The sequence below is a fragment of the Limanda limanda genome, chromosome 21, assembly GCF_963576545.1.
Source record: "Limanda limanda chromosome 21, fLimLim1.1, whole genome shotgun sequence".
Classification (NCBI taxonomy): domain Eukaryota; kingdom Metazoa; phylum Chordata; class Actinopteri; order Pleuronectiformes; family Pleuronectidae; genus Limanda; species Limanda limanda.
Genome location: NC_083656.1, coordinates 14,672,701 through 14,698,106, shown reverse-complemented (window position 1 = coordinate 14,698,106; position 25,406 = coordinate 14,672,701). Strand labels below are relative to the sequence as shown.

At 44.5% G+C, this 25,406-nt stretch overlaps 2 protein-coding genes across 4 annotated transcripts; one reads left to right on the top strand and one right to left on the bottom strand.

Annotated features, from left to right (window-relative positions):
- si:ch211-141o9.10 (probable endonuclease 4) lies at positions 1-4,212 on the bottom strand. Of its 2 annotated transcripts, XM_061094420.1 has the most exons (9): positions 4,084-4,212; positions 3,676-3,768; positions 3,097-3,363; positions 2,649-2,858; positions 2,358-2,540; positions 1,546-1,677; positions 1,248-1,352; positions 654-783; positions 1-228 (listed from the first exon to the last, which is right to left on the bottom strand). In XM_061094420.1, exons 3-9 carry the CDS (start codon positions 3,257-3,259, stop codon positions 168-170), a joined length of 984 nt encoding a protein of 327 aa, XP_060950403.1. In that variant the 5' UTR covers positions 3,260-3,363; positions 3,676-3,768; positions 4,084-4,212; the 3' UTR covers positions 1-167. The 2 variants fall into 2 exon arrangements, with proteins under 2 accessions (XP_060950403.1, XP_060950404.1); XM_061094421.1 differs by lacking the exon at positions 4,084-4,212 and having other exon boundaries at positions 3,676-3,940.
- On the top strand, positions 3,561-25,406 carry tnrc6ba (trinucleotide repeat containing adaptor 6Ba). 2 transcript variants are annotated; one of them, XM_061094418.1, is made up of 22 exons: positions 3,561-3,853; positions 6,536-6,622; positions 7,808-7,829; positions 8,172-8,615; positions 8,710-11,871; positions 12,468-12,632; positions 12,884-13,083; positions 13,253-13,327; positions 13,495-13,698; positions 13,895-14,014; positions 14,209-14,334; positions 15,630-15,800; positions 16,467-16,583; positions 16,687-16,891; positions 18,228-18,395; positions 18,555-18,698; positions 18,887-19,030; positions 19,943-20,035; positions 20,952-21,155; positions 21,413-21,480; positions 22,143-22,282; positions 22,987-25,406. In XM_061094418.1, exons 2-22 carry the CDS (start codon positions 6,566-6,568, stop codon positions 23,534-23,536), a joined length of 6,579 nt encoding a protein of 2,192 aa, XP_060950401.1. In that variant the 5' UTR covers positions 3,561-3,853; positions 6,536-6,565; the 3' UTR covers positions 23,537-25,406. The 2 variants fall into 2 exon arrangements, with proteins under 2 accessions (XP_060950401.1, XP_060950402.1); XM_061094419.1 differs by lacking the exon at positions 13,895-14,014.

Genomic DNA, 25,406 nt, shown 5'->3' with positions numbered 1-25,406 from the left:
TTTTATTTAACGAGTTCAATCAAAAAAGAACATTTCTTGCTTAAACATTTTTAAATTGGGATTATACAACCACATAACTTCTGTGTGTGTTTAAGGGGAACGACATTCAACACCTCATCCACTTTGGTCCTTGACCAAGTGTTAATTCAGCAGTAAGTGTATTTATTTTATTTTTTCTCAAGGAGGGAATAGAGAAATTCAATCTGCTCAGCAAACTCGAATCCTGCCCTGTGGGAAAAGGATAAAACAATCGTGTTACAATGTATTTCCTTTGAATTAAAAGAATTGCAGATATGGCTCATGTATGAAGAGCATAGACTGTATTTAAAGATACATATTTTTAAAATTTAAAAACATTTTTAAATTCTTTTAATAAGATTTAGCGCCTGCTCTGGACTCACACCAGGGTACCTGACTGAGCCTTGTCACAACCTGATGTCCCGATCCAAGGATTTGCTTTCAATCATCCACATCTCTACATCACCACCACCAGTGTCTAGAACTGAGTATCACTTTTTCCTCTCACGACAATAAAATTTAAGTCTCTCCTGTCTGAAATCTAAATTTGACAATCCTCTTTAATCCTATCTTTTGGTGTAGACAGATATGTGGTTGTGGTTATCCACTGCTGTGAGTGACCACATTTATCTCACCGTCCAGGTGTCTCCAGTATCATGGGGATGTTGTCGAGTCTCGGCTCATTGACGATGTCTCTGAAAGCAGAAACTCCAATGTGACCTTTACCCACGTCTTCATGGCGATCGAGGTTGCAGCCCAGTTTACCTGCATATCACAAACAAAGAAACAACAAAGATTATCATTTTAAATGCAAGGAGGTAGAATTCAGAAAAAAAATTGCTCAGTTTAGCTGCTTTCAGTAAGGGGCTGTATATGAGAATGCAAATGTCTAAGTCCGAGTTGCTCCGGACATTTTACGGAACGTTTCCTTCCAGCCTCCTGGTAAAATGGCTGAGGAGGAAAAGGATGTGCCATTCATATAGAAGACACTGACAGAGAGGTCAACTTGGAAAGACAATTAGATAAGGCTGAGTCAGTAGTTTCTACTTCCACCATGTTCTATGTGCTACAAACAAAATCGATGTCATGTCCTGCCTCCCTGCATGCTCCACCCAGGAGCCTCCCTTCGCCTGTTCATTTCAAAACAGTATCAGATAATTAAAAGTAGTGAACTTTAGCTCAGGAGACCATCTTGCTAATCTGCGTGTGAATATGTTTTCTGGCGGCACCTTTGGAGTCATTGAGATGAATGGCTTTGAGAAAGTGGAGCCCCACTTCCTGGTCAAACTCGTCGAGCATGGCCCTCACTCCTCCCACTGCCGCCACGTCATAACCTACCAGGATGAGGAGAACAACACAGCAAACACCACCAGCTATTCACGAGCTTCTCCACCAAATCACAAGCAGCCTTGTTTTAGGCTTGGATATTAAGGTGATGAAATATTTATGAAAAATGTCCAAGAAGTAATTTGTTTTAAACGCCCAACTCTTAATGTGGTGCACTAACTTTCTTCTTCTGAACCTTACCTGCTGCGAAGGCGTGGCAGGTATCGAGACACACTCCAACTCTGGCCTGGTCTCTCACTTTGTCTATGATGCTTTTCAGCTCAGAGAACTTTCCTCCCAAAGTGCTGCCCTGGCCGCTCATGTTCTCCAACACTAGGGGGAGACAAAGGTAAAGAAAAAATTGGATTTCTCTATTATTACTCATCAATGTATATTTTAAAGGACAGTTGTGTGTCCACCCACCTGCTACAAGACCTGATATATATCCTATAGATTGATGTGTTTCCACAGCCTGAGGGCCCTTTTTACTACTGCTGCAGTGTGTTTGCAGACATTCCACCGTAATGTATACTCGTCAAACCAGTGGCATTTGGGGTATGTTAGTCGTATAGACTGTGGTCGGTGCCATGAATCACATGTGACTCAACAGTGCTGTCAAGCCTGCAGTCAGCTAGTTCTGTGTTAAGGCAAGAAGGTCAAACTAAGGTCAAAATAGTTTTGTATGAGGCAGTGATGCACTGGTAGAAAGAGATTTTTAGATTTTTTTAGATAATGGACTTGCGGTGGTGAAATATTGTTCCTCCTGAAGAGGTTGAAAACATATTCAAGCCTAATTTTATGATTTACGTGCAAAAGGATTTAACCCACAGGTAATATTTGTGTGGTCTGTGCTTTCACAACGCATACGGATAATATATCGATATAATAGACTTTTGTTAAATTGCCTTAAATTGTGACATATATTGATTTAGTTTTATTTCCCAGCCCTATTATTTACTTTGATGATACTTCATAGTTCTGTGTGCTACTGTTATTCTGTCCACCCCATGTACCTGTAACCACAGCAGGTGTTTGCTGGTGAGCGTGGTTGATAGCGCTCGCAATTTTCTCCACACACTGCTCAGTGGTGATGGAGCCCAGCGAGGAGCCGGGGTGGAAGTTGTAGAGGTGGAGTCCCAGGAGGCTGCAGCGGCCGAGCTCCTCCACCAGCAGGGCCTGGCTCTTCTCAAACACATCTGGGGGTGAAACACAAACCATAGGAGGTTGTCAGAGGAGAAGAGGAGAGATGAAATAAACAATGCAAGGCAAGGGCAGGTACACAGAGGGATAAATCCATCACAAACCCTCTTTGGGAGACCCGCAGTTCATCAGGTAGGACCCGTGAGGCAGGATGTGGGCTGGGTCGAACCCTTGGAGGGAAACTTGCTCCCGAAACCTGGCTGCAGCTGCCTGGTCCAGGGCAGGCCTCTTCCAGGAGCGCTGGGAGCCAAGAAACAGGGCGAAGCTGCTGCCCCCAATGTCTGTGCAGGTCTCCACTGCTTTCCAGATTCCACCTGCGGACACAGCACAGGAACTATGATGAATGGGTGGGTGGGTGTTGTTTACTGAATGCTTGAAGTGGAACATGTCGTTAGACGTTCAAGATGCCTGATGATTTATTGTCATTCCAAAACTAAAAAAAAACAAAACACTAAGCAGAAGCAACAAATAAATACATTGAAATGAAAAAAAAATGTGATTCTCAAACTAAACAAGGATGACAACAATGCAAATTGAAGGTGCAAATGATACCTTTAATCCCAACATGAGCACCAATGTACTTCTTGGTTCCTCGATCCTTTCTCCTCCTTTCTCCCCTCTGATCGGCCTCCTCTGTTTTCTCCTCTTCCTCCTTCTCTCCTTCCAGATCCTGTTCACTTTTCCTCTTCCTCGCTCCTCTCTTCTTCGGGCCCATGCTGTCAAGAGGAAGACCGGAGCTGATGCTGATCGCAGCAGGGGAGGGGGGGTTCTGATTGGGCTTATTAAGCGTTGTGTTTCGGATGAGTGATGGTCTGCACTCTGCACAGGGAAAAGTTTATGAAGGTCAAGAAGTTTGTGTGTGCGTGTGTGTGTGCGCGTCTGTGTGTGTGTGTGTGTGTGTGTGTGTGCGTGTGTGTGTGTGCGTGTGTGTGTGCGCTGCATCCCTCTGAGAGGAAGCAGCCAGTCACAGAGCTTCCACGCAGCTGCCACAGGCGGCCCCATTGGAGACGCTTCATACTGAGCAGCAAAATGGCCGCCCGTCAACCGACTGACTCCACAGCGCTTTGAAATTCAAATTCTTCTGCACATTCGGGTTTTACACCATTACAACGTTAGTACTTGTTTACGCACCGGGAGCTCGCTGCGCTTGTGTTCTCCACCGCGGACCTGACTCCACCGCTCGGGCGTCGCTGTTCTCGAAGATTCGACGAATGCCTAGAAAAGCTAGAAGAGAAAAATTGGCACTGAAGCACTTTAGCTAAGCTACCCAGCTAGCGCCGCTAGCTCCTCTTCATATGTGATTCTCGAGGTGAGTAGCTGGACGTGCACTTTGTGTTTCCGAATGTTCACACTGCCGTCGTGTGTGTGCAAGTGAAGTGACTGTAACACAGCTGTTAGCTACTGAGATGCAAACGCTCGCTAGCCGAGCTAACGCCGTTAGCCTGTCAGTAGGCTGGTTAGCTTACCCGGATAGCTAACGTCCGATAGCACCGCTGCTGCGGTATCTGTGGATGTGTGTTAGCAGAGCCGGGGACCTACCAGCAAAGAGAACCGTGGTAACCAGCTGAATGTTGCTAACATGTTGATCATATGCGTGTTGTTCTGTTTCTCTGCATTTTCAAACATGGACACTCGTTAACGGTGGCAGTCGACGAGACATTTCATCAGCCGCTGCTATCAAAATTGTTGCTTTTGCTATTTCCGTTTCCACACGGATTGGTTTCAGGGACTTTGAGCACCACTGCCTCTGTGGCCTTTTATTTAAAATCGTTTGTGGTTTTAGCTTCATCAAAGTCATGTATTCGAACACTGTGACATTAGCTGTCTGAGAGCTGTGGTGCTTGTGACAACGCTAACAGCAGCTAGTGTAGGCAGGGGTTTGAAGGGTAGCTGGACAGAGGTGAACGCAGAATTGACAGCTCGTAACAATCGGTGCATCTTTCTGATCCCTCAGGGTTTTGGTCAGAAATGCTGCTGGTTAGGATGATGTTGGTTTCGTTTTCCTCGAAGCTGTGATCCCTGCCTCCTGGACGTTTAATGAGCGGATCAAACTAAACACACGCACACACACACCGATGTTCACAAACATTGTGTTCTCCTCTTAGTTAATCAACAGACGATCCATATTTTGTTGTGGTAATATGATGTAAACAGTATCCCGTGGGAATTCTGGTTATTGACATATGTTGTCCGGCTGTCTTTAATTAGTGCATTCCTGGCTACAGTGCATTTGAGTGAGAACATGTTCTAAGCCCATTAGACTGTTAAAGCCAAGTGAAACGAACAGTGAATGGCTCTGTCTACATTCAGGAAAAAAATACAGGCCATGAATATCTATAAAACCCATAACCAAGCCTGTAAAGAACATAATGTGTGTTAATTGAGCCATCGAATGAAATGGAATATTAATGTTATTTGCCCAGGGCTTCTCTGTTTTCCATTATTAAGGATCCTATTGACAGTGCTTGATTCTTGGATTGCATGTCTTATCTCTCATCTGTCAAAGATTAGAACCCTGAAGACTTGATCACGCTCCATCTTGAGAGGATTTTAGACACGGACTCCCGGACAGAAAATGTCTGGGAAATTGGATCTGCAATTTTTCCGTAGCTTGCCTTTCACACAGGAAAAACTTGGGAACTCTTTTGCAACAACAGGATAATGTCCGGAACAGGACATTGTGAGGGGTGGCCCCTGGGTTGAGTTGGTAAGAGGCAGGACATGGCTTATACTTTCTGTTTTGCAGCATATCAACACTGGTAAAGGCCGCAATCAATCGCATATTAGAAACGGGCTCATTTGGACATTTTGTGGAAGTGTTACTCAGGGGCTGGCTGAAAAAGTTATGGTGATTGGGTGTTTCGGGTCTGTCAACTTCAGACACGACCTCACCTGTAGCGATCAGTTCCCGGCCTGTTTGTCCCTCTTGATATATTTAGTTAGTTTAGTAATTTAAGCACAAGCATGGGTCCCAAACCATCAGCTGGCCACATGCAGATCCAGTCAGTCTGCTGACAAGATGACCTGGCTGACTAGAGCAGTTTTCAGACATGACCTGCAGGTAAAATCCTGGGATGTGGCTGCGTAGATTACCCGCAGTTTAACTTTCACACATGCACAATGCAGCAGGAGGTTCTCTGCACAGACGTGTTCATAGCTGCAACAAATCCTCCACATTATTCAGGCGAGAGGTGGAGCAGCCGGGTGCAGCAGAAAGAGGCAGGAAGCGACACATTAACTCCGCTGTGGAGATCACGTGATCCTCTTGACAACACACACAGACACCGTCGCCAGCTCTTATCACCACAAACACTCCAGACATCTTCATTGGTGTCTTCTTCTGTGTGTGTGGCCCTGCTTTTTCATCAGGACATATTTGTTTTCTTTTTTTCTTTTCCTCATTTTGACATCTGTCACGTGTTAAAAGTCATCAATGCTCGCAGTGAATCCAGTGGGGGATCCTGTGTTCTCCTGAATTTCTATGGGCATTAAACTAGGAGGCCAGGTGGAGAAAGTCTGCGGAAATTGTGGAGCCTCCCACTCTGACATTTTCATTTACACATGCACCACCTCCAGAGAAAATACGGAGGAACTGCAGAGTTCAGTGCATGTCTGAAAGCAGCTTAAGTCATACCTCTTGGTAACCATCTAAATTGGTTGAACCCACTTGTGTGATCAGCTTACAGTGTGCTGCATGCTTCTGATAGGATAATTACTGTTTGTCTCCCACATGTCCAGCAGTATTATTAGCTCCAGCAGCAATGATTCATTCAATCAAGCATGTAGTCCAATGGTGCTAAACCATAGAGATGAATGAAGGCTCACATGGCCATAAAGCAACAGGGATGTTGTCTTTCCCCTTGATCTTTGCAGCAGTCAACAGGAGCAGTGATGTACCTTGCAGATACAATACACTACTTGTTATAAAGAAGCACTCAGTAATTTAAAAAATGTATCGTCTGATTTTTGTATGTCCTCTTTCCTCTCGAAGAAAGGAGTATCAGGACGGGAGCAGTAGTTCATGGAAGACAAGAAAAGGAAAAAAGACGACAAAAGGAAAAGGGAAGCCTCTCAGAAGGTAAGCGTGTTGGGCTGATTGGGTTTCCTCAGACATACACCCGGTTCAGCCGTATACACAAACATAAATAGATTAGTTTTAACATGGCTATTATTTATTTTAAACTAAGATTTGCATTGTTGCAGCAATCTTTGTTTCACACTATAGTTGTCCCCTCTCTTAAACTAATTGGATAGATTTAATTCACATCTACATCCTCTGTAATATGTTGGTTGGTAATATGCACATGTTATGTTATGCACTCGTATGTGTTTCATCTTGGATGGAGTTTTAAAAGAGCTGGTGAAAATAAAATACCTGCCTTGCAAAGTACCAACTGCTGGGAGGTTTCAGTGTATTTGCCGAAACCAGAAAAGCAGGGGAACTATGTTGCGTAAATGTAAGAAAAATACACTTTCTTTACAACAGATGTTGACCTTTTGTTGAAAAAAAAAAAAAAGGTCTCAATCTGTGATCAGCTTTGATTACCCAGTGTAGTTCTAATCTTTGTGCTGTTATTGTCAGGTAAGCACAACGTTTCTCATTAAAAACGCAAATAGGTCTGTGGGAAATTACCTGGATACGAAGCGTCCATAGCACAAAATAATGAAACACTAAAATATATGACAGAGCTCTCTCCTCATAAGAGCTGTGAAACATGTCATTGTCACATGCTTTCTGAAGCTATACAAATTTAAAACATTGAGTTTTGTCTTAATACTAAATGTGATGTCAAAAACTTGTGTATTCAGCTCAAATAGTTGTTTTTTGTGGGAAGGCAGAATGAAGCTGTGTCATTTTAAAGAAATACACATGATGTAACAAAGTCAACAAAAGTTCAAATGCAACAATAAGTTTCCTCATTTTGGAAATATGACCTATGACTATAATGGGAAGAAGAACAATCATTATTGTTTGGATTACATCTGTAAGTGTTAGCAGAACACGTTAGGACGTAGCAAGTCTCAACAACTACACCATCCTGAAAGTGGGGAATGATTTATTTGTTATCCTGGCACACCTAGACTTTTTTTCTCTAGATAAGCACAATCACAGTTTCATTCTTGTAAATATTGTGTTGTCTCCTGTGTCTTGATGATGATGTTTTATTAAGGCTTGACATTTGAAGTGCATTTTTACATTTGTATTTACCTGAACTCTTTAGTAAATGATTTGTCAACTAATATGTTTTCCTCTTTATCTTAGGTTGCAGAACAAAAAAACAAAGGTAAGCAGTGCAGTGATTTTTGTATAAATGTTTAAGTGTGGACGTTTGCTGTTAACCAATGTTCATCCACCATGAAATTCCCTTTTAAATATAGTTTTTAGTTTTATGGTGTTTGTGTTTTTTGCAATATTTGCATGTTGTACTTTTAAGAAGAAAAAAAAGCTTAAAACAATATTCATGAACTTAAATATCTGCATCAGAGGATTATTGGGGTATCTTGCCTTTGCTGGAATATGTTTACATTTTACAGAAAATTAACTGCATTGTTCTCTTAAGATGTACTATGTCAAATTGTGCTTAATTCTCTCCCCTCTCCTTCTCTTTGCCTTGCCCTTCCTGCAGTGCCAGACTTGACCAAGCCGGCGTCTGCCCAGTCTCCTGCCACTCAGAGCAGCTCTGCCTCCCCTAGCCCTGGACCCACCCCCTCTGCCTCCCCATCCCCAGCCACCTCAGGCCCTGGCAGTGCTGCCCCCCCATCACAGGGCGGCAACAATGCCAAGCGCCTGGGGGTGGCCAACGGACAGCCCACCTCCACCACCAGCTCTTCCTCCACCGCTGGCGGCCCCGGTGCTGCTGGAAACGGCAGTACAAGTAGTGGAGGCGGATCCCAGGCGCCTCAGCAGCAACCGCGCTACATGCCGAGAGAAGTGCCCCCGCGATTCCGCTGCCAGCAGGACCATAAAGTGCTACTGAAGAGGGGTCAGCCGCCACTGTCCTCCATGCTGCTGGGAGGGGGAGGAGGAGGAGGGGGGGATGGCCCAAATGCAAACATGGCTGCTGTCTCAGGTGAGTATTAGGAATGCTGTAGGTCAATTTAGAACAACATTATTTCTGAAATTTATTTTAACCTTTTGACCTCTCATGGGATTTGCCCTTTCAGACACTGGTGCGGTTACCTCCTCATTGGCCCTCACCTCATCATCAGCTGCTGCTTCTACTACTACTTCTAATTATGCAAATTCCATGTGGGGGGCGAGCTCAGGCAGCCAGACCTCCTCTCAGGGCAGGGAGAAGGTGATTGTCGATGGCAACAACCTGGAGGAGTGGCCTAGCATCGCTGGCAATGATGGCGGATCAGCTTCATTCACCAGGGCTGCAGGCGGGAGCAGCAGCAGCAGCAGCGGCAGCAGCAACAACAATGGAATGCCTGTGAACAGCATCAGTGCCTCTGGCAACCATTCCTCACCCACTTCCTCATTCTCTTTGCCCAATGAATGTATGCAGTCGTCCAATGGTGTGGCATGGGGGACGGCTGCCACCCAGGGTCATCCTGGAGGAGGGAGTGCAGTAGCTACAGCTGGGCCCCTGCTACAACAGCCCTCCTCAATTTCCAAAGCCTCCACTGTGCCAGGGAGCCATGATACCAGTGGCCCCGTTGATGGAAGCAGTGGGATTCCAGGTGCCAACTTCAATCCAAATGCCAACCCTTCGGCCTGGCCTGCCCTTGTGCAGCAGGATGGGCCCGCTGCTGCAGGGGAAGGAGGTCCGTCTTCCTTCCATCACCAGGGCCCTGGAGGGTCTTTGTCTGCCAACAACTCTGCTTCCCTGGGGCCGGGAAGCGGGGCAGTCGGGGTGCTGGGGGGTCACCCACCTTTATCTGTGAATCAATCAAGCACCCATCAGCACCAACTTCACCAAATGCAATCCAGAGACAGAGAGATGGGAGGGGGGAAGTGGGAAAGCGAATCAGCGGGACCAAAAATCGCAGGTGGGGAAGGGATTGGGGGAGGAATGGACCGTGGTGGGGGAGGATGCGGAATGAGTGTGGGAGACCACAACCTTGCCTCCTCATGGAGAGGCCAGCCTTCTTACCCTGCAGCTAACTCCAAAACGGGTGCCTCAAGGACTGATGGATGGGAGGGCGGAGGTGCTGGCACAGGGGGATTCGGAGCTGCTGAAGGTGATAATGGGACCTCAGGTTGGGGTTATTCAAGTTCAGCCAGTGGGGCTAATGCTTGGGGTAGTGCTGGAACTGGAGGAAGCAGTAGTCAAACCTCTGGTGTATCTCAGGGAGGCTGGGGGTCATCAGGAGTAGGAGGGGAGAGAGGAGTTACTGGTGGTGATTGGGGTGGAAGCTCCACTGGTATTGGAGGAGCTAATCCAGGAGGAGATGGAAAGAGTGGAGCCTGCAGCAGTACCAGCAGCAGTAGTGGGGGTAGCGCAGCTGGCAACGCCCCTGCCACCTCCTCATCCTCCTCAACGGCCACCACTTTGACCAGAGTGTGGGACAATCAGAAGGGAGAGGGTGAAACAGGGGAATGGGGCGGGGGAGTAGGAGGACAGGAAACACGGGGAGAATCTTCATCTAGCGGCGGAAACTCCAGAAATGGGAGCGGACCTAACAGCCGTTACAATTGTCCTCGCTTCCAGGCACCTAATGCTGAAGCTGCCTTACAGAATCTTCTAAGTCGAACTGATCTGGACCCACGGGTTCTGTCCAACACAGGCTGGGGCCAAACACAGATCCGACAAAACATAGCCTGGGATTTCGAAGAACAGGGAGGACAGAATAAAGGTGGATCGTCATCAGCTTCATCAAAACATCCATCTTCACATGGTAGTAGTTCTCAGTCTTCTGGTGGACAAAGGACCCATATCACTGAATCAGTGGGTCCAGGGGTCAATCCTTCCCAGGTTCCATCTGCCGGGTCTTCTGGAGAGGGTTGGGAGAGCAGCAGTAACAGTAGCAGTAGTGGGGCCTCTCTGTCTGGGAGAGCCCCACCACCTTCAGGCCCCAACTTGAGGAATCTCGGCGTCTCACAATCTGGGCAAGTGACCACAACAGGCTCGGGTATGGGGTCAGGGGTAATACCAGGACATAACCAGCAGGGGAAGTCTATAGGCTGGGGTGGAGAAGGGATGGGGGCTAGGGATGGCAAAGAGGCCAAAGGTTGGGGGAATGAGGAATGGAGAGACAGTAGTAGAGGAGGAAATGGAGCAGGATGGGGTGATATTGGGCAACAGGGTGACCCAGCGAGTGGAGGCCGGGGAGGAAATCGGGAAAATCGGGAGGAGAAAGGGGCAGGGGGTTGGAAAGACATGGGTGGGAATGGTGGAGGAAGTGGGTGGGGATCTGGCCAGAAGGCTGGGGCAGGAAGGGACTGGGGTGAGCAGGAGTCCAAATCAAACAGTGGAGGAGGAGGATGGGAGGCTGAGAGGAAGCCTGGAGGAGGAAACTCAGGTGGGGATACAGGTGGGGGTGGTTGGGGGAGCTGGGATGATAATGCTCCTCGGAGAACCTGGGGAGCAGGGGGCACAGGAGGAGGAGGAGGGAGTGGAGGAGGGGGTATGGGCGTCGTTGGGGGTATGGGGTCCAAACCCCATCCGAATTGGAGTGGAGGAAACAAAATGCACCAGATGCCAAACAGCCAGTTGGGCTCCATCACAGGCCCTCAGGCACAACTGCAACAGCAACAATCACAGCCCCGCAATCAGAATCCACAGCTGCAGCAAGCGGTGGACCAAGGGGCAATGCAAGGGGGCGGGGGAAGGAAACTTGTATCTCAAGCCCAGAATCCGAACCAAAGCTCAGGCTGGACCTCAGGGCCCATCCCTGGTGGTCCCGCAGGAGGTGGAAGTGGATCTGAACCAAGTGGCTGGGATGAGCCTTCACCACAATCCTTAAGCAGGAAGAATGAGATTGATGATGGAACATCAGCATGGGGTGACCCAACCCATTGCAACTACAAGCCAGTCAACTTGTGGGATAAGAACGGCGACCCTGCTGGCCAGCAGCTGCATGTACAAAGTCCGGCCCAGCAACTACAGCAGCAGAAGCAGCAGCAGCAACTACAGCAGCAGCAGCAGCAGCAGCAACAACAACAACAGCAGCAGCAGCAACAACAGCGGCAGGAGCTGCAACAGCAACAGCAACAGCAACAACAACAGCAGCAGCAACAACAACAACAGCAGCAGCAGCAGCAGCAGCCACAGCAACAGCAGGGACCTTCGATACAGCAGCAGTCTAGTCGGCAGGCTGCAGGGCTCGGAGGTAACAGAGACTTCAACACTGGCCATGGACCTGCTAAAGCTTCAGCTATGGGTAAGAATTTAGAAACTGAGTTTGACTATAATATTGGGCATTTCAAGTTGTCATCCAGTAAAAAAAGGTCCTAAGTGAAGAAAGACAGGTGGACTGAAGGATAAGACATAATTGACATTGTGGGTTTTTTCTTGCTTGATGAAAAACACTTAACATTAGTTGAAACTTTGAAGTCTTTGATTTGAAAGGTTTATAGTTTTATACAGCCAATCATGAACTTGAAGTTACTGAGTCATAGAATAATAATTTTTCATGCTTGCTATCTCTGTGGTTTGATCTCATAAACCAAAGTATCAGCATTCAGGCACAACACTGTACCTAACCATTAATATATTTTCAGTAAATGTATATTTGCTTGGTAGCACTGTGACTCCAGAGAAGATGTTTTGAGTCAGGATCAATGTGGACGACCATATCAAGACAAAAACTCAGACTGTATGGTGTAGAGTTAGTATTGTCTATACCTCTGCATCCCAGCTAACCCCTGTAAACATGCAACAAACCAGTATGAAGGTTCAGACCCGATGTATTGAGACAAGATGTTAAAATCATCTCGGACTTCCTCCTCTTAACCCGTGTTTTCAATGTATCTACAGATCCATCAGGTTGGGGTGGTACTTCCCCATCTAGTCCTACAGTAGACAATGGCACAGCAGCATGGGGAAAGTCTACTGAGGCCCCTGCTGGCTGGGGAGACCCTGACAATGCTAGCGGAAAGACGCCAAGCTGGGGAAACCCTTCTCCCAACCCCATCAAATCCGGTTAGAAGTTTAAATTATTCTAATCTGAATCATAACTGCTATCTGTGAGATATCCATACAATCTGACTTGATGATCTCATAGTTTGTGCTTTGTGTTGGTTGTGCCAGCCTAAAGGGACATAATGCCCCGCTTTTGAGACATTGGGATTCTCAATAGTTAATGAGATTAAAAATAAATTTTATTTTTGTAAAAATCTATTTCATATTTGTTAATGGCATTAACTGAACTGGACTAACCCCACCTACTGCAGGTACAAAGTCTATGCAAGATAGCTGGGGCGAAAAAGAATGCTCGGTGGCAGCCTCGCGTCACTCAAGCTGGGAGGATGAGGAGGAGAGAGGCGGCGGCATGTGGAACAGCGCCGGCTCCCAGGGAAGCGGTTCATCTTGGGGACAGGGAAGCAATGGCGGCTGGGGACAGAGCCATCCCGGGAAGAACCCCAACACAAAGGTGGGTCACTCAAACAATATATACACAATATCATAGTTTTAGTACAAACTGAAAACCTTGCTCCCATTTAAGCTTTAAAACAGCATATTTCACTGTTCATTTTTTACTGTTGACCTTTCAGCCCTCAAATTCAGAATGATCATTTACTTGTATTGTGTTTGTCTCTCAGGGTCCATTGAAGCCTGGTGGAGGAGACTCGTGGATGAGCCCCATTAACAGGCAGTTCTCTAACATGGGGCTGCTGGTAAGACAGAAAATGCCATCAATTGTCTCACTACTTGAGTTTTATTGTGATGATGCAAAGCAGGAAGTGTAGGCTTCATTTGTGTCAGAGATTTGATATTGTAAGTAATGTGAAGGCATTAATGGTGCTATATCTGGTGGGTGATCATGACTTTTTCTGCTGGACAGAATGATGATCCCAATGGGCCAAACATTGACATGGCTCCGGGTTCTCTCCAGGAGAAGAAGATGGAGGCAGAGAAGAGAGGCATGGGAATGAATGACTACAATGGAGACATGAGGAAGGGAGGTAGAGGAGGAGGGGGGATGCCATATCGTCCACCTGGTTCAAAAGAAGCAGCACCTGGGGATGTTGGCTCCTACTATGACAAGGTAACAACCCAGTGCTACAGCAGAAGTCTCTGTCTCTGATGTCTTTTTCCTGTCTGGATAACTTTCCTTTATTGCTATTCTTTGTTTCCTCTTGTGATTCTACCTTTTCTTCCTGGTCTGCCCCATTCCTCCCTGTCTCTTACCCCTCCCTTTATCACCACTCAAATTGGTCTGCCCATGGCTGTCTCTGTGACAGACCTTGCCTTTGACCAGTCAGGATGGGTGCCTTGGGGAGGAGGGTCCTTGCTCTCTGTACTCACCACCCACTGTCTACAAGCCCCATTCCCTCTTCAACCATACTATCCCTTTTAGACAAGTAAGATAACCACTCCCATTGTTCCTGTCTTCCCATCTTTACATTAGATTTTTGTAGTTCTCTGTTTTTCGTAAGATAATCTTAAAATGTATGCCCCTAACTTTTCCATCTCTGTTTGGGAGTCACATTCTTTTATTTATTTATCCATGTGTGCTATGGATCTCTGAGGTTTAGTTTTCTATCTTCACTGACAGGGCGGTCACAGTATCTTTGGGAGTGGTGGAGGGATGCCTCAGTCAAGACATCAGCCAAGTGTCCCACCCATAAACCAGTCCCCAGGGATACGAGCGCAAGTGCCTCATCAGTTCCTGTCGCCGCAGGTGCTTTGCTAATCAGTATTCTTTTTACCTGATGACATGTTACAACCAGTTGACTCTCGGTGTAACATGGTTGAAGGCCAAGTCATCTTCAGTGTTTATGTCTATGATTAGGTAACTAGTAGAAACCTAAATTACTGAAGCTGCTTTCTGAAATACATTTTCCTGAAATGTTCCGAAGGGGCGGTAACTGAGAGCACAAATGTGTGTCAGTTTCTACACCCATTTGAGTACAACAAGAAAATGTGTGGAAAATCTACAGCAAGCAAGTGGGCATGACATTTCTAACACACATAAGATGCAGCAATGCAGGTATCTCTGAATGAAAAAGTTGTCTCATAAACGTAGGAGACGAGACAACGACTTTTTAGCGATAAGGGCCCATGTCAATACTTTGTAAAAACAAAAATTATACTGGTTTCTGCAGTCATGTCGCACTTACTACAGATGAAATCTTCTGGTTGTTGTGAACTCATCTGGCTCTCCTGCGAGTTCTTCATTTGTGAAACGCTTACTCATTTTCTGGAAATTTTCAAGAGTTCATGTTTGAAAAACGCTTAAAGAAAGTTTGTTTACATTTTTGCAATTCACTATATCTTTGCTTTCACGAGTCATTTCTGTGGCTCTAGTTGTGATCAGCTGGTGTTAAGTTCTTTTCAAATACTCAAAGGACTAAAGGAAACCAGTAGAGGATTTACCACTGTGTGTTCACAGCCTATGCTGAAATGTATCAGCTGTTCAAGACGCAGATAGAAAACAAAAGAAAAGCTAACATCAGTAGCTCCATGCCCTTCACTTGTGTGTTGGTTTTATGGTGAAAACCTGCTGAGAAGCGATGGTGGAGAAACTTTCATTTGCACATTTCCTCTAATGTGGGATCAATGCAGTTTATCCAGGTTTTGCATGGGGTAGATCACGTACTTCAAGGACTTGTCTTTGTTTATGGAACTTTATGATATAATGTGTAATACGTTCACCAATGAGCCTATACAACATGATCCACTGGCTTTAAACATGGCTCTATTAGTGTGGTGTGTAGATTGCATAATCACTCTTCAGGACAGCATAGTTCATCATAGAAGAATATAAAGTGAAATACACGTCTTGTCCAGAAATTGCATCAATTTCATTCGCTCACTCAGGTCGAATCACTTGTTAACACCAGCTAATGAGATCGTGAAAGAGAGTCGATGTTAATTGGGGACAAACACTAAGCTTACGTGGTTGCCCGTGGTTACGGCACCAAAGTGTCTCTGTGGTAACAGGTGTGCCTGCCTGCCGTTGCGTCTTGTCTCCAGGTGCCAGGCTCCGTGCTGAAGCAGATGCCCCCTCCCAGCGGGAGCGTGGGGGGTGTTGGCGGCGTGGGAGGAGTGGCAGGAGTCGGGGGAGGTGTGTTCCCTCCACAGCTGTCCCCCCAGCACATCGCCATGCTCAGCAGCATTTACCCACCGCACATTCAGTTTCAATTGGTAAGAAACTGCACACTAATACGTCTGAAAGCCACTGCAGTGTTCGGTCACAGGTCTGGAAACATAACAAGCCTGGATGTGATTTCAACTTCCAGAACATTTCATTTTCAAAATGTTCAAAATTGACTTACTCTGCTTTTCAGATAAATGTGTTTGCTGTCTGTATATGCAGGTACACATTAAAAAGTTGGTATTTTTCTCACTTTGTATTACACTTTGTGTTTTATTTGTTAAATAGCCCTCATGTATAGAATGCTATAGTTAGGGCAGGTGTACAATGACTAACCATATATTATACAGAACTCCGAGAAAATCCTTAAGTTCAAACCTTGCAGTTATGAACAACTTAATTATTATACATATGGATATACTTTGGAGTCAAATGTTGTGAAACAGACTTTTGAACCATATACTTACTGTATATAAGTGTGGGAGGACCACACTAAACAATGATTTATTTTCATAGAACGAACCATTGTTAAAGCTGTGAGTCATTAGATAATGATGATAACCTCCCAGCGCAGAATGACTCTTGGTCTGCATAGCATTCAGTTAACAAATGGGTTTGACAGTGTAAAGCTTGAAAGTTGTTGCCCACATTGCATTTTTGTCTCCTTTTGCCAACTCACCCCTCTTGTCTTTTTTCATTTCGTTGTGTTTGTTCAGGCTTGTCAGCTCCTCCTCCAGCAGCAGCAGCAGCAGCCACAACAGCAGCAACAGCAGCTGCTGCAAAATCAGAGGAAATTCACGCCAAATGTGAGGCAGCAGGCTGACCCCCAGCAGGTACACATGCATACACACACAATTAATTATCTTATATCACACACTTCTTTTACTTCCACCTTGCTGAGAAATCTTGATTTTTTTTTTTGTTGTCATATCTTAGTTGGCCAGGATCATGGCAGTGCTCCAGCAGCAGAGACAGCAGCAGCAGGTCGGAGGTCTAGGTGGCAGCTCCAAACTCTCCCCCTCCCACCACGGTGTCGGTGGTATGGGAGGTCCCAAACTGCCTGTGGCTGATCCCTTGCCCCATCCAGGCCTGTCAGGATCTGTAGCTGACCTCCACTCCAAAAATCTCGGACCATACAGTGGTGAGCAGTTGTTTCTACTGTGACATTATATTCTGTAAAAAAAAAAAAAATATATATATATATATACTCAAAAGACCAGAAGGTTGCATTGTGAGCAAACGTTAACTTGAATTCAAATTTACTTGACATGATTAGATTTGATGGTAGACATGGGTACAGACCCCAATAAACACACCTAATGCACAGATTAGGACATTTCTTTCCAGAATACTGTCTAATAGGATTAGGGTTGCAAAATTCCGGGAATATTCAAAGTGGGAAACTTTCCATGGGAATATACTGGAATAAACGGGAATATACGGGAATTAACGGGAATAATCGGGAATAAACTGGAAATGTTGTGGGTAATTTATACTAACTGTATTTACCTTTTCATATACAGACATAAATATAAACATTTTGTTTTGTCATAGGCTGATTTGAGCCCTGAGGAAACTTTGGGCACTTGACTATATGCTTCTGCATCGTTGTGTCATTCTTAACATAGGTCTTTGCACAGTATTTGCAAATGTTCACAGAGGTGAAATGTCTCCACACATGAGATAGTGCACGTGGCATTGTTCTGTAGAATAAGATGAGAAAAAAGTTTGTAAAAAAACGCTAATGCAATGCCAGAGATATAAATAGTTGGCCAAACAATTGGTATCTTCTGTAAACATATTTTACAATTGATGGATAAACGTATGGAAATAGGATAGATGAACAATCCTCAATCAGCATGCTAATATATTTTCCCCAGTAATATCATTGAAACTTACCTGACTAGTCCTGCACACTACAGCAGGCCTCAACAGCCCTGCTGTAGTGTGCAGGATGCTGGGAGTTATCTGTGCATGTGATGGAAGAATGCACAGTGGAGGGTTGAAAATCAACATGCAGTGTGTGCTGCATTCCATACATCTTTAAAAGTAGAGTTTTGAATGATGTTTTTATTGCTCAGCGTTTAATTTGCGTATTTTTTTTTTTTCAAAATTCCCGAGCTAAACTTCCCATGGAAAGTTTTCGGAAAGTTTCCTGAAATTTACCGGAAACTTTGCAACCCTAAATAGGATAAAGTGGTAACATTTTATATCCAAAAGGTCAGAGGTCAATTTTGGATGTGACATAAAACATATTTGGCACCCTAACTTAGGAAGAGAAGAGGAAAATTTTGATCACATATAATTATAGTTCACTTATTCTGAAATATATATATTATAATATAATATTCTGTTAAATAATTAACAGTATTTGTTGTTTTTGTAGCATCCAATGTTTTCCTGAACTGGATAAATGTTAACGCATAATAATCCTGTTCATGTTTGCCTCTGTTCTTTGTGTCTCTTCCCATGAGCAGGGTTTAGTTCTGGGATGAACATCCCTGGTCTGGACCTGGGTGGTTCTGTCGTGGGGGGGCCTGGGGGCATGAAGGACCTCGGGATTCAGCAGTCCCGCTTCAAATGGATGATGGAGGGACACTCTTCTCCAGACACAACCACACCTGAGAATGCATTCCATAAAAATGGTGAGCCATCTTTTTTTGAATATTGTGTTTGGAATATATAGAAGAAATGGAATAGATGAGTCAGATGGAGTGTTAATGGAATTATATGTGAAGATGCATATTAAGGTGATTTGTGAACCCATCTGTTGTTCGGTGATGTAACGCACATTATCATCCCAGGTCCTATCACCCCCATAAAGATGCCTGGGGGCTCGCCCTACTCCCAGTACGACATGATGGTTGGAGACGGCCTGGGTGACAACTGGCACCGCACCCCTGGCAAGATGGTCCCCAAGCCAACGACCACAACCAGCTGGCCACCTGGTTAGTGATGAGCCACAGTTGAAGTGATAACCTGGGCCACAGGATCCAACAGGGTTTAAAAAAAGATGATTGGAGGGAACATTTATGTGCTCCAGGCGGAATGTGTTGGAGTTATGATCCATGTTGAAGTGATGATGGCGGTAGTTTTCTCCACCTGCACTCTTGCCTCATGCATGTTCCTCCCTTAGAGTTCCAGCCCGGTGTCCCCTGGAAAGGAATTGACCGTGTCGACCCCGAATCCGACCCCTACATGACCCCAGGGAGCATGATGGCAAATTCATGTTCCCCCAACCTCAATGATACTGAGCACCAGTTGTTACAAGACAATACAGGTGAGTTCAAAGCTATGTAGAATATTCAAATCACTATTGCTTAAATCCCCAGTAAAATAGTTTTAGAACTTTTTATTCAACGAGATATTTTCAAACAGGCCAGTCAGTGTACATAAGTTCACAGAACAAGATTAATTTCAATCAGACAACATGAAATCACTGTACAAGGTTCTTTTAAATGTACCAGCAGCAGTAGGTGGAGGCTTTAAGGCTCATTTGTGCTGCTTCTTCGTACTAAAAGAGATGAGTCTGTTTTGAAACGATGTAACCGTCTTGACCCACATACTTCCATGCAACCTTTACGTTGGCATAGTGGTTATAAACATATCCACAAGAGGGCAGTACAGAGTGAGAGAATGTACCATTTAAGATAACCCACCTTGTACCAGGATGAATTATCAGTCAAGTGTCATACACAGTAGATACCTGTAGTTTCTTTCCAACTCACCTGTCTCTGAGGAAATCAATCAATCAATCAATCAAGTTTTATTTGTATAGCCCACATTCACAAATAACAATTCGTCTCATGGGGCTTTAACATTGTGTGACATCCTCTGTCCTTAACCCTCAACAAGAGTAAGGAAAAACTACTAAAAACCCTTTTCACAGGTAAAAATATGTAGAAACCTCAGAGAGAGCCACATGTGAGGGATCCCTCTCTCAGGACGGACAGAAGTGCAATAGATGTCAGGTGTAAGAAAACATCATCAGGATTTTTAGCAGCATCCATTAGGCTAAACATGAAATGAATGCAGAGTACAGACAGAATTCTACGTCATTCTTTTTTTGCATATGTATCTCATGTTGATGCACAAATGAGCCTTACTGTGACAGTACTGACAAAAGTGACTCCAACAATCTGCAGCTTCACTTTGCACTTTTAAATTCTGACGATGTCTTTGTTGTTTGCAGATTCCACCCCTCCCCTCAACACCTTGCTGCCTTCACCTGGTGCCTGGCCCTACAGTGCCTCAGACAGTCCCCTCAACAACGCACACAACTCAGGTAACCACACGAGAATACACACACTTCATCTCAGTGCTGAGCTGGTGTGTGTACATCCTAGCACAGTGGAAACTGTAAAGGATGCAAACCATACAATTAATAATACAACCTACACAAAGTTCCAAACAGTCAATTAAATAACCATCTGCCTTTAAAAACAATCTATTATTAAATAATAAAAATCATAATAAAACACATCTTAGGCCATTTTAAGAAAATGACCACAAGCTAATTTCGGTGCAGTATTCAAAGCCACAAAATCAAAAGAAAGTCAAACAGCAAACAGACGTACCTCAATCCACTCACCAAGTGAAAGGTAAACCAATAATCTACAGCAATGTTTCTCTCATCTTCCTCTCGGAATCACAGGCAAGAAGCTCTCATATCTGTCTCAGGATTCACAAATAAGTTCTTTCATTGTCATTTTACAACTTACAGGGGAGTTTCTTTATCTCTGTTCCTAAATCTGCTGCCGTCTCTTGCGAACCTCATTCCACGTAGTCTCTTTCACAATCGCTAAGCAAGAAACGAGCTACCAGTAGGTTGTACAAAGGCTCCACTGATGATATTTGCATGGCCAACTTGCCACCACAAATGGACATCTGCCCCCTTGTGGAAACTACAGGCTGTGAGATGAGTTGTCCAAATGCAGTAGATGCCATACAAATGCAAACACATGATACACACGTGATAAACTATTATTCAAATAAAGTATAAGATAATAAAATCCGTACAATATTACAAGGCGGCAATTGCAATATTTTAGTTTCATTAGCAGTCAGTTACACAAATTTTCCTCTGGTTCGTCTTTCTCAATCTGTTTCATCTGCCAGTTCCTTCAAGGAAACGTGAATTAACATACAAATTACAAATATTTACTTGATGTAACCCTTCCATACCCTCATTCTCTCCACAGTAAAGTACACAGACTACAAGACCAGCTGGCCCCCAGAGCCCATCGGACACAAGTCCTGGAAAGCCAGCCGCGGCACCAGCCAGACCCAGCTTTCCCGCCCACCTCCAGGACTAATGAGTCAAAAGCAGCCGTCGTCTTCCCCTTGGTCAGGAGGAGCCCCTCGGCAGGCTGGCAGGAGCTGGGGCGGAAGCTCCAGCACCTCTGGTAATGCCCGAACACGATTTTCATGTTGTTGTGGTAACATGGTTGTCCATTTTCATCATTCAAGAAAATACAGCACTTGTTGAATAACTTATTTGAATGTTCGCCAGAGAAAAAAACACACAAGCTTGGGTTAAAGCAGCAGATAAAGTTATTCATGTATTACATTTGTGAGACTGAGGGGGGAAAACAGAGTGTGTTTGTGTTTTATAGGGAATGTGGAAAACTTTCACTCAGATTCTTTTCCTTCCTCTCCCCAGGCTCGACTTGGAGTGACGGCAGCTCTCGTGAAAGCTGCTGGTTGGTGCTCAGCAACCTCACACCACAGGTACAACCAATGAAACTAGTTTGGGGACAGAATATTGTAAACGAAGATGATTTGTTTATTTTATTGTAGAGTTGTAACTAGTCTAAATACTACCAGGCCCTTTAGACCTGTTGCAACAAATGCATGTATATAACTTTAAGACCAGATGCGCATTTTATGTGATGTCATCGTTTTCAAGACATGTGACTGATAAGATACATTGTGACTTGCTGCAGTTACCACAGTAAAAGCAAAATGCTATATGTATTTGTTATCCTGCAAAAAAAAGATTTTAAAGTAGCGTTTTTGACATCGGCTGTGGATTTGAAAATTCAGTTCCTTCTGATTAAGGCTCAGTCGATAAGAGACATATTTGAGGAGGAATGGGAAAGGGAGGGGGGGCACTGGATTTACAATGAAAGCTAAATGTACAAAATCGTATTGTTTTCATTCAATGTCTCGATCTGCTTCAGAGGCTGAGAAATTCAAGTGTTTGTGAATGTTGGCTATTCTGTCAGCTCTTCAGAAAACTCAGGTTTTAGGTGGTTGTTTTTAAACAATGTTTAGGTTTTAGAGTGTTTTGTTTTCAACCTTAGGTATAAAAAGGTTAATGTTGTTAATTTCTTTGCTCAGTCCATCACTATGACTTCCATTTTAAACATTGTCCATCCTTATAAATGCAGATCGATGGCTCTACACTGAGGACCATCTGCATGCAGCATGGCCCTCTGCTGACCTTTCACCTTGGCCTGACCCAGGGCACAGCTCTTATTCGCTATGGATCCAAACAGGAGGCAGCCAAGGCCCAGAGTGCACTCCACATGTAAGAGACTCACTCTGGTTCAATAACGTCTTCATATTATCACTTTTAATGTCCGTATGATAAATATATAGCTGGATTCACCAGTCAGTTAGCTTAGCATAGTACAAAGAAAGGAGGGGGGGTGGTCAGTAATTAAATCAACTCTTGTTGATTCAATCCGTATAACAAATAAAACCTATTAATTAGCAGTTTTACAGATGTGACATGGCAGACTACTTCCTGGCCTGGACCAGTTGCAGGGCAACCACGAGACAGAAGTTAATGGTCCTGGCCAAGAAATAGCACAGCTGCAAACACCCTGGGAAACCAGATTTAACATGTTAATAAATTAACTTACAGTGCTGGAAGGTGGATTTTTTTTTTACCCTCAGAGTTAAGCAAGCTTTTAGCTGCTGCTTCCAGTCTTGCTGCTTAGCTAACCATCAGTAGACGTGGCTGATATATATTTTTTTTCCTTTAAAGTTTTCTCAGGGGACAAAACAAGTTTTTTTATAAGCAAATGTGAGGTGTCTTCTTACCAAGTCTTTTTAAATTCTGTTCTAAAGTTAGTTGAGATCATTATGGTCATCAATAAAATGTAGCGCCTATTTAATTTAGAAGTAGAATTAAAAGTGTATCATCTATTTCATAGTGGAAAAATTAAAAAAACTATTTTAACCTTGTCATTATTCAAGTGATACTGATAACCTTTTTGTTTATGCCAGGTGTGTTCTGGGTAACACCACCATCTTGGCAGAGTTTGTGAGCGAAGAAGACGTGGCTCGCTACATTGCACATTCCCAGGCTGGAGGAGCAGGTAACGGAGGAACTGCATCCAGCTCCGCAGGCTCCGGGCCAACATCCAGCTCCGCGGTGGGGGCCAACAGCAACGGAGGAAGCTGTGATAGAGGCGGCAGCGGGGGAGTAGAAGGAGGCTCCTCAAGTGGAGGAGCAGGAAACGGGGGGGCAGGGCCCACTAGCTCCGGGTGGCAGAGTATGGACAGCACAGGCAGCTCATCGGACCCGTCCGGCGGCCAGGGGCCCGGGCTCGGCGTCTTCTCACAATGGAGCAACAACGGGACAGGGATGGGTGGGTCCGGAGGTGTGGAGGCCGGAAGGCAGGGCCTGTGGGGGGGGATGGGCGGGATGAGCGGGGGCGGGTACCAGAGCAGCAGCCTATGGGGTTCCCCATCACTGGATGATCGTCACCAGATGGGTAGCCCCGCCTCGCTGCTTCCAGGGGACCTGCTGGGCGGTGGGTCTGATTCCATCTGAGGGTCCTGACTGACAAACACAATCATTTTACACCCATTGTAATACAAAGGTCACGCTCTGCACTTACTTACATGCAGAGAGGACGTGAATAAAAGCTACACTGGTCACCTAACACACATACACTCAGTACATGCACATATCATTCACACACACACATTAAACCGCTTAACTTTAAATGAAGATAACAGTGAAACTTGAACCGGGGGAAAAAGGTGAAATCCATTTATTCATCCTCTCTAGGACTCAACTGGACAGCTCTTTGTCTTTTTACTCCCGATCCCATCTGCTTTCAGAGACCCAGTCACTCAGGCATGCACTGTAGACAGGCTCAGCCAGAGTCGTACACGTCGTCGACAAGTTTAGCTATTGCTGTTTTTAGTGTACCACAGTTCTTTCCTTTTTTTTCTTTTTGTATTGCTATATTTAATGGTTGAATCTCAAAAAAAATTCAGACTTGCAAACTGAGCCCTCGTAGACCTAGCAGGCGTCCTTCAGAGTCCTCATGTTTGGAAGCCTGAGAGTCGGAAGGATCTGGAGTTTGTAGAAAAAATTGTTCGGACGACGCCACACTACTGAGTCCAACGGACGATCAGCAACCTTTGAGATGTGGAAGAGGAGAGTGTTTTTAGTTGGTACTGACGCCTCCACCTTGTTGGAAGTATGCCATCAACATGGGACCCAGGGTTTAAAAAAAAAAATCAACAAAGAATCTCGACAAAAAGCAACATTAGCCAAACTTGCACTATATGCCTTTGGGTTTGTTGTTGACACATCATTCACAAATCCCTCCATTTTTGAAACAGAGCTACAACACAACAACTACACAGACCGAACCAGGACGACTTTAATGTTACAACAGCAGTGGCCTTGGCTAACACCCAGCGGCCGCTCGCCCGCCATGTCAGCAGCATCACACCTTCTCATCAGTTACACACTGCTCTTATATTTGACAAGCAAAATTGTATCTCCTTGTTGATGTATGTCGGTTGTTTATCATATATATTTTTTTTTTTTTCTGTTTTAAAAGAAAAAAGAGAAACGTGTGAAACTTTGTGGAAAATCCAGAGATGTCCTCTCTTTTTTTTTTTCTCTTTTTTTTTTTCTGCCCTTCAAAACACTGACCTCGCTATTATATTTTTTCTTACTCAAGAAATCAAGTTGGTTATTATTCTATATTGTCATGACGTTAATGATGACTATGATCACTTATTTACTCGCTGTACAAGGTGCCCTCCTGCCTGCCTGTGTGTGCATGAAAGGAGCGTTGACAGTATGACCGACTGGAGGAGGACGTGATGAAGATGAAGATGAAGACGATGATGGGAGTGTCTGTGTTATTGCTACAATGTTGAATGTTTTTTTTGTTTTGTTTTTCTTGTCCATGAGAGATTCATGAGAACTGTGTGTGAGTGTGCGAGTGAGAGAGGGTGGGTAGATGGATGGATGTATTCACGTTTATGTGCTTGACTGACTGTCGTGATAGCTAAAAAAGTTCAAAACATCGGCACTATTGCATACGTCTCTTAAGTTGTGTTTTTTAGCAGCGTTTTTGTTCCCGTTTTGTTTTTTCTCTGTTCAATGCAATAAGAGAACGATATTTTGTTTTTAAGACGAAGCAAACAACTGAAGGCATTTCTGTTAGCGATGCCAAATCCTACCATACCAAGCTGAGCTGGAACAGTGTTTTACAGACACGTTAAAGACATTACATATGTTTTACTGTTTGTTTGTTTATTATGTATCAATTTAAATTAAGTCAGTCTTTATTATCACTCCTGTTCAGGACGTTTTTGTTTATTTCAGATGTTACAAAAAGGAGAGGAAATTAATTTAAAGCAGAAAAGAACAAGATAATAAAGGTTGAATTGAA

Coding starts and splice junctions, on each gene's coding strand:
- si:ch211-141o9.10 (XM_061094420.1), bottom strand. CDS start 3,259: ATGGGCCCGAAGAAGAGAGGAGCGAGGAAGAGGAAAAGTGAACAGGAT. Junction 2,859..3,096: donor TGCTCATGTTGGGATTAAAG/GTATCATTTGCA, acceptor CTGTGTCCGCAG/GTGGAATCTGGAAAGCAGTG. Junction 1,678..2,357: donor AACACCTGCTGTGGTTACAG/GTACATGGGGTG, acceptor GTCTCCCCCTAG/TGTTGGAGAACATGAGCGGC.
- tnrc6ba (XM_061094418.1), top strand. CDS start 6,566: ATGGAAGACAAGAAAAGGAAAAAAGACGACAAAAGGAAAAGGGAAGCC. Junction 16,892..18,227: donor AAATCTCGGACCATACAGTG/GTGAGCAGTTGT, acceptor TCCCATGAGCAG/GGTTTAGTTCTGGGATGAAC. Junction 18,396..18,554: donor GAATGCATTCCATAAAAATG/GTGAGCCATCTT, acceptor TTATCATCCCAG/GTCCTATCACCCCCATAAAG.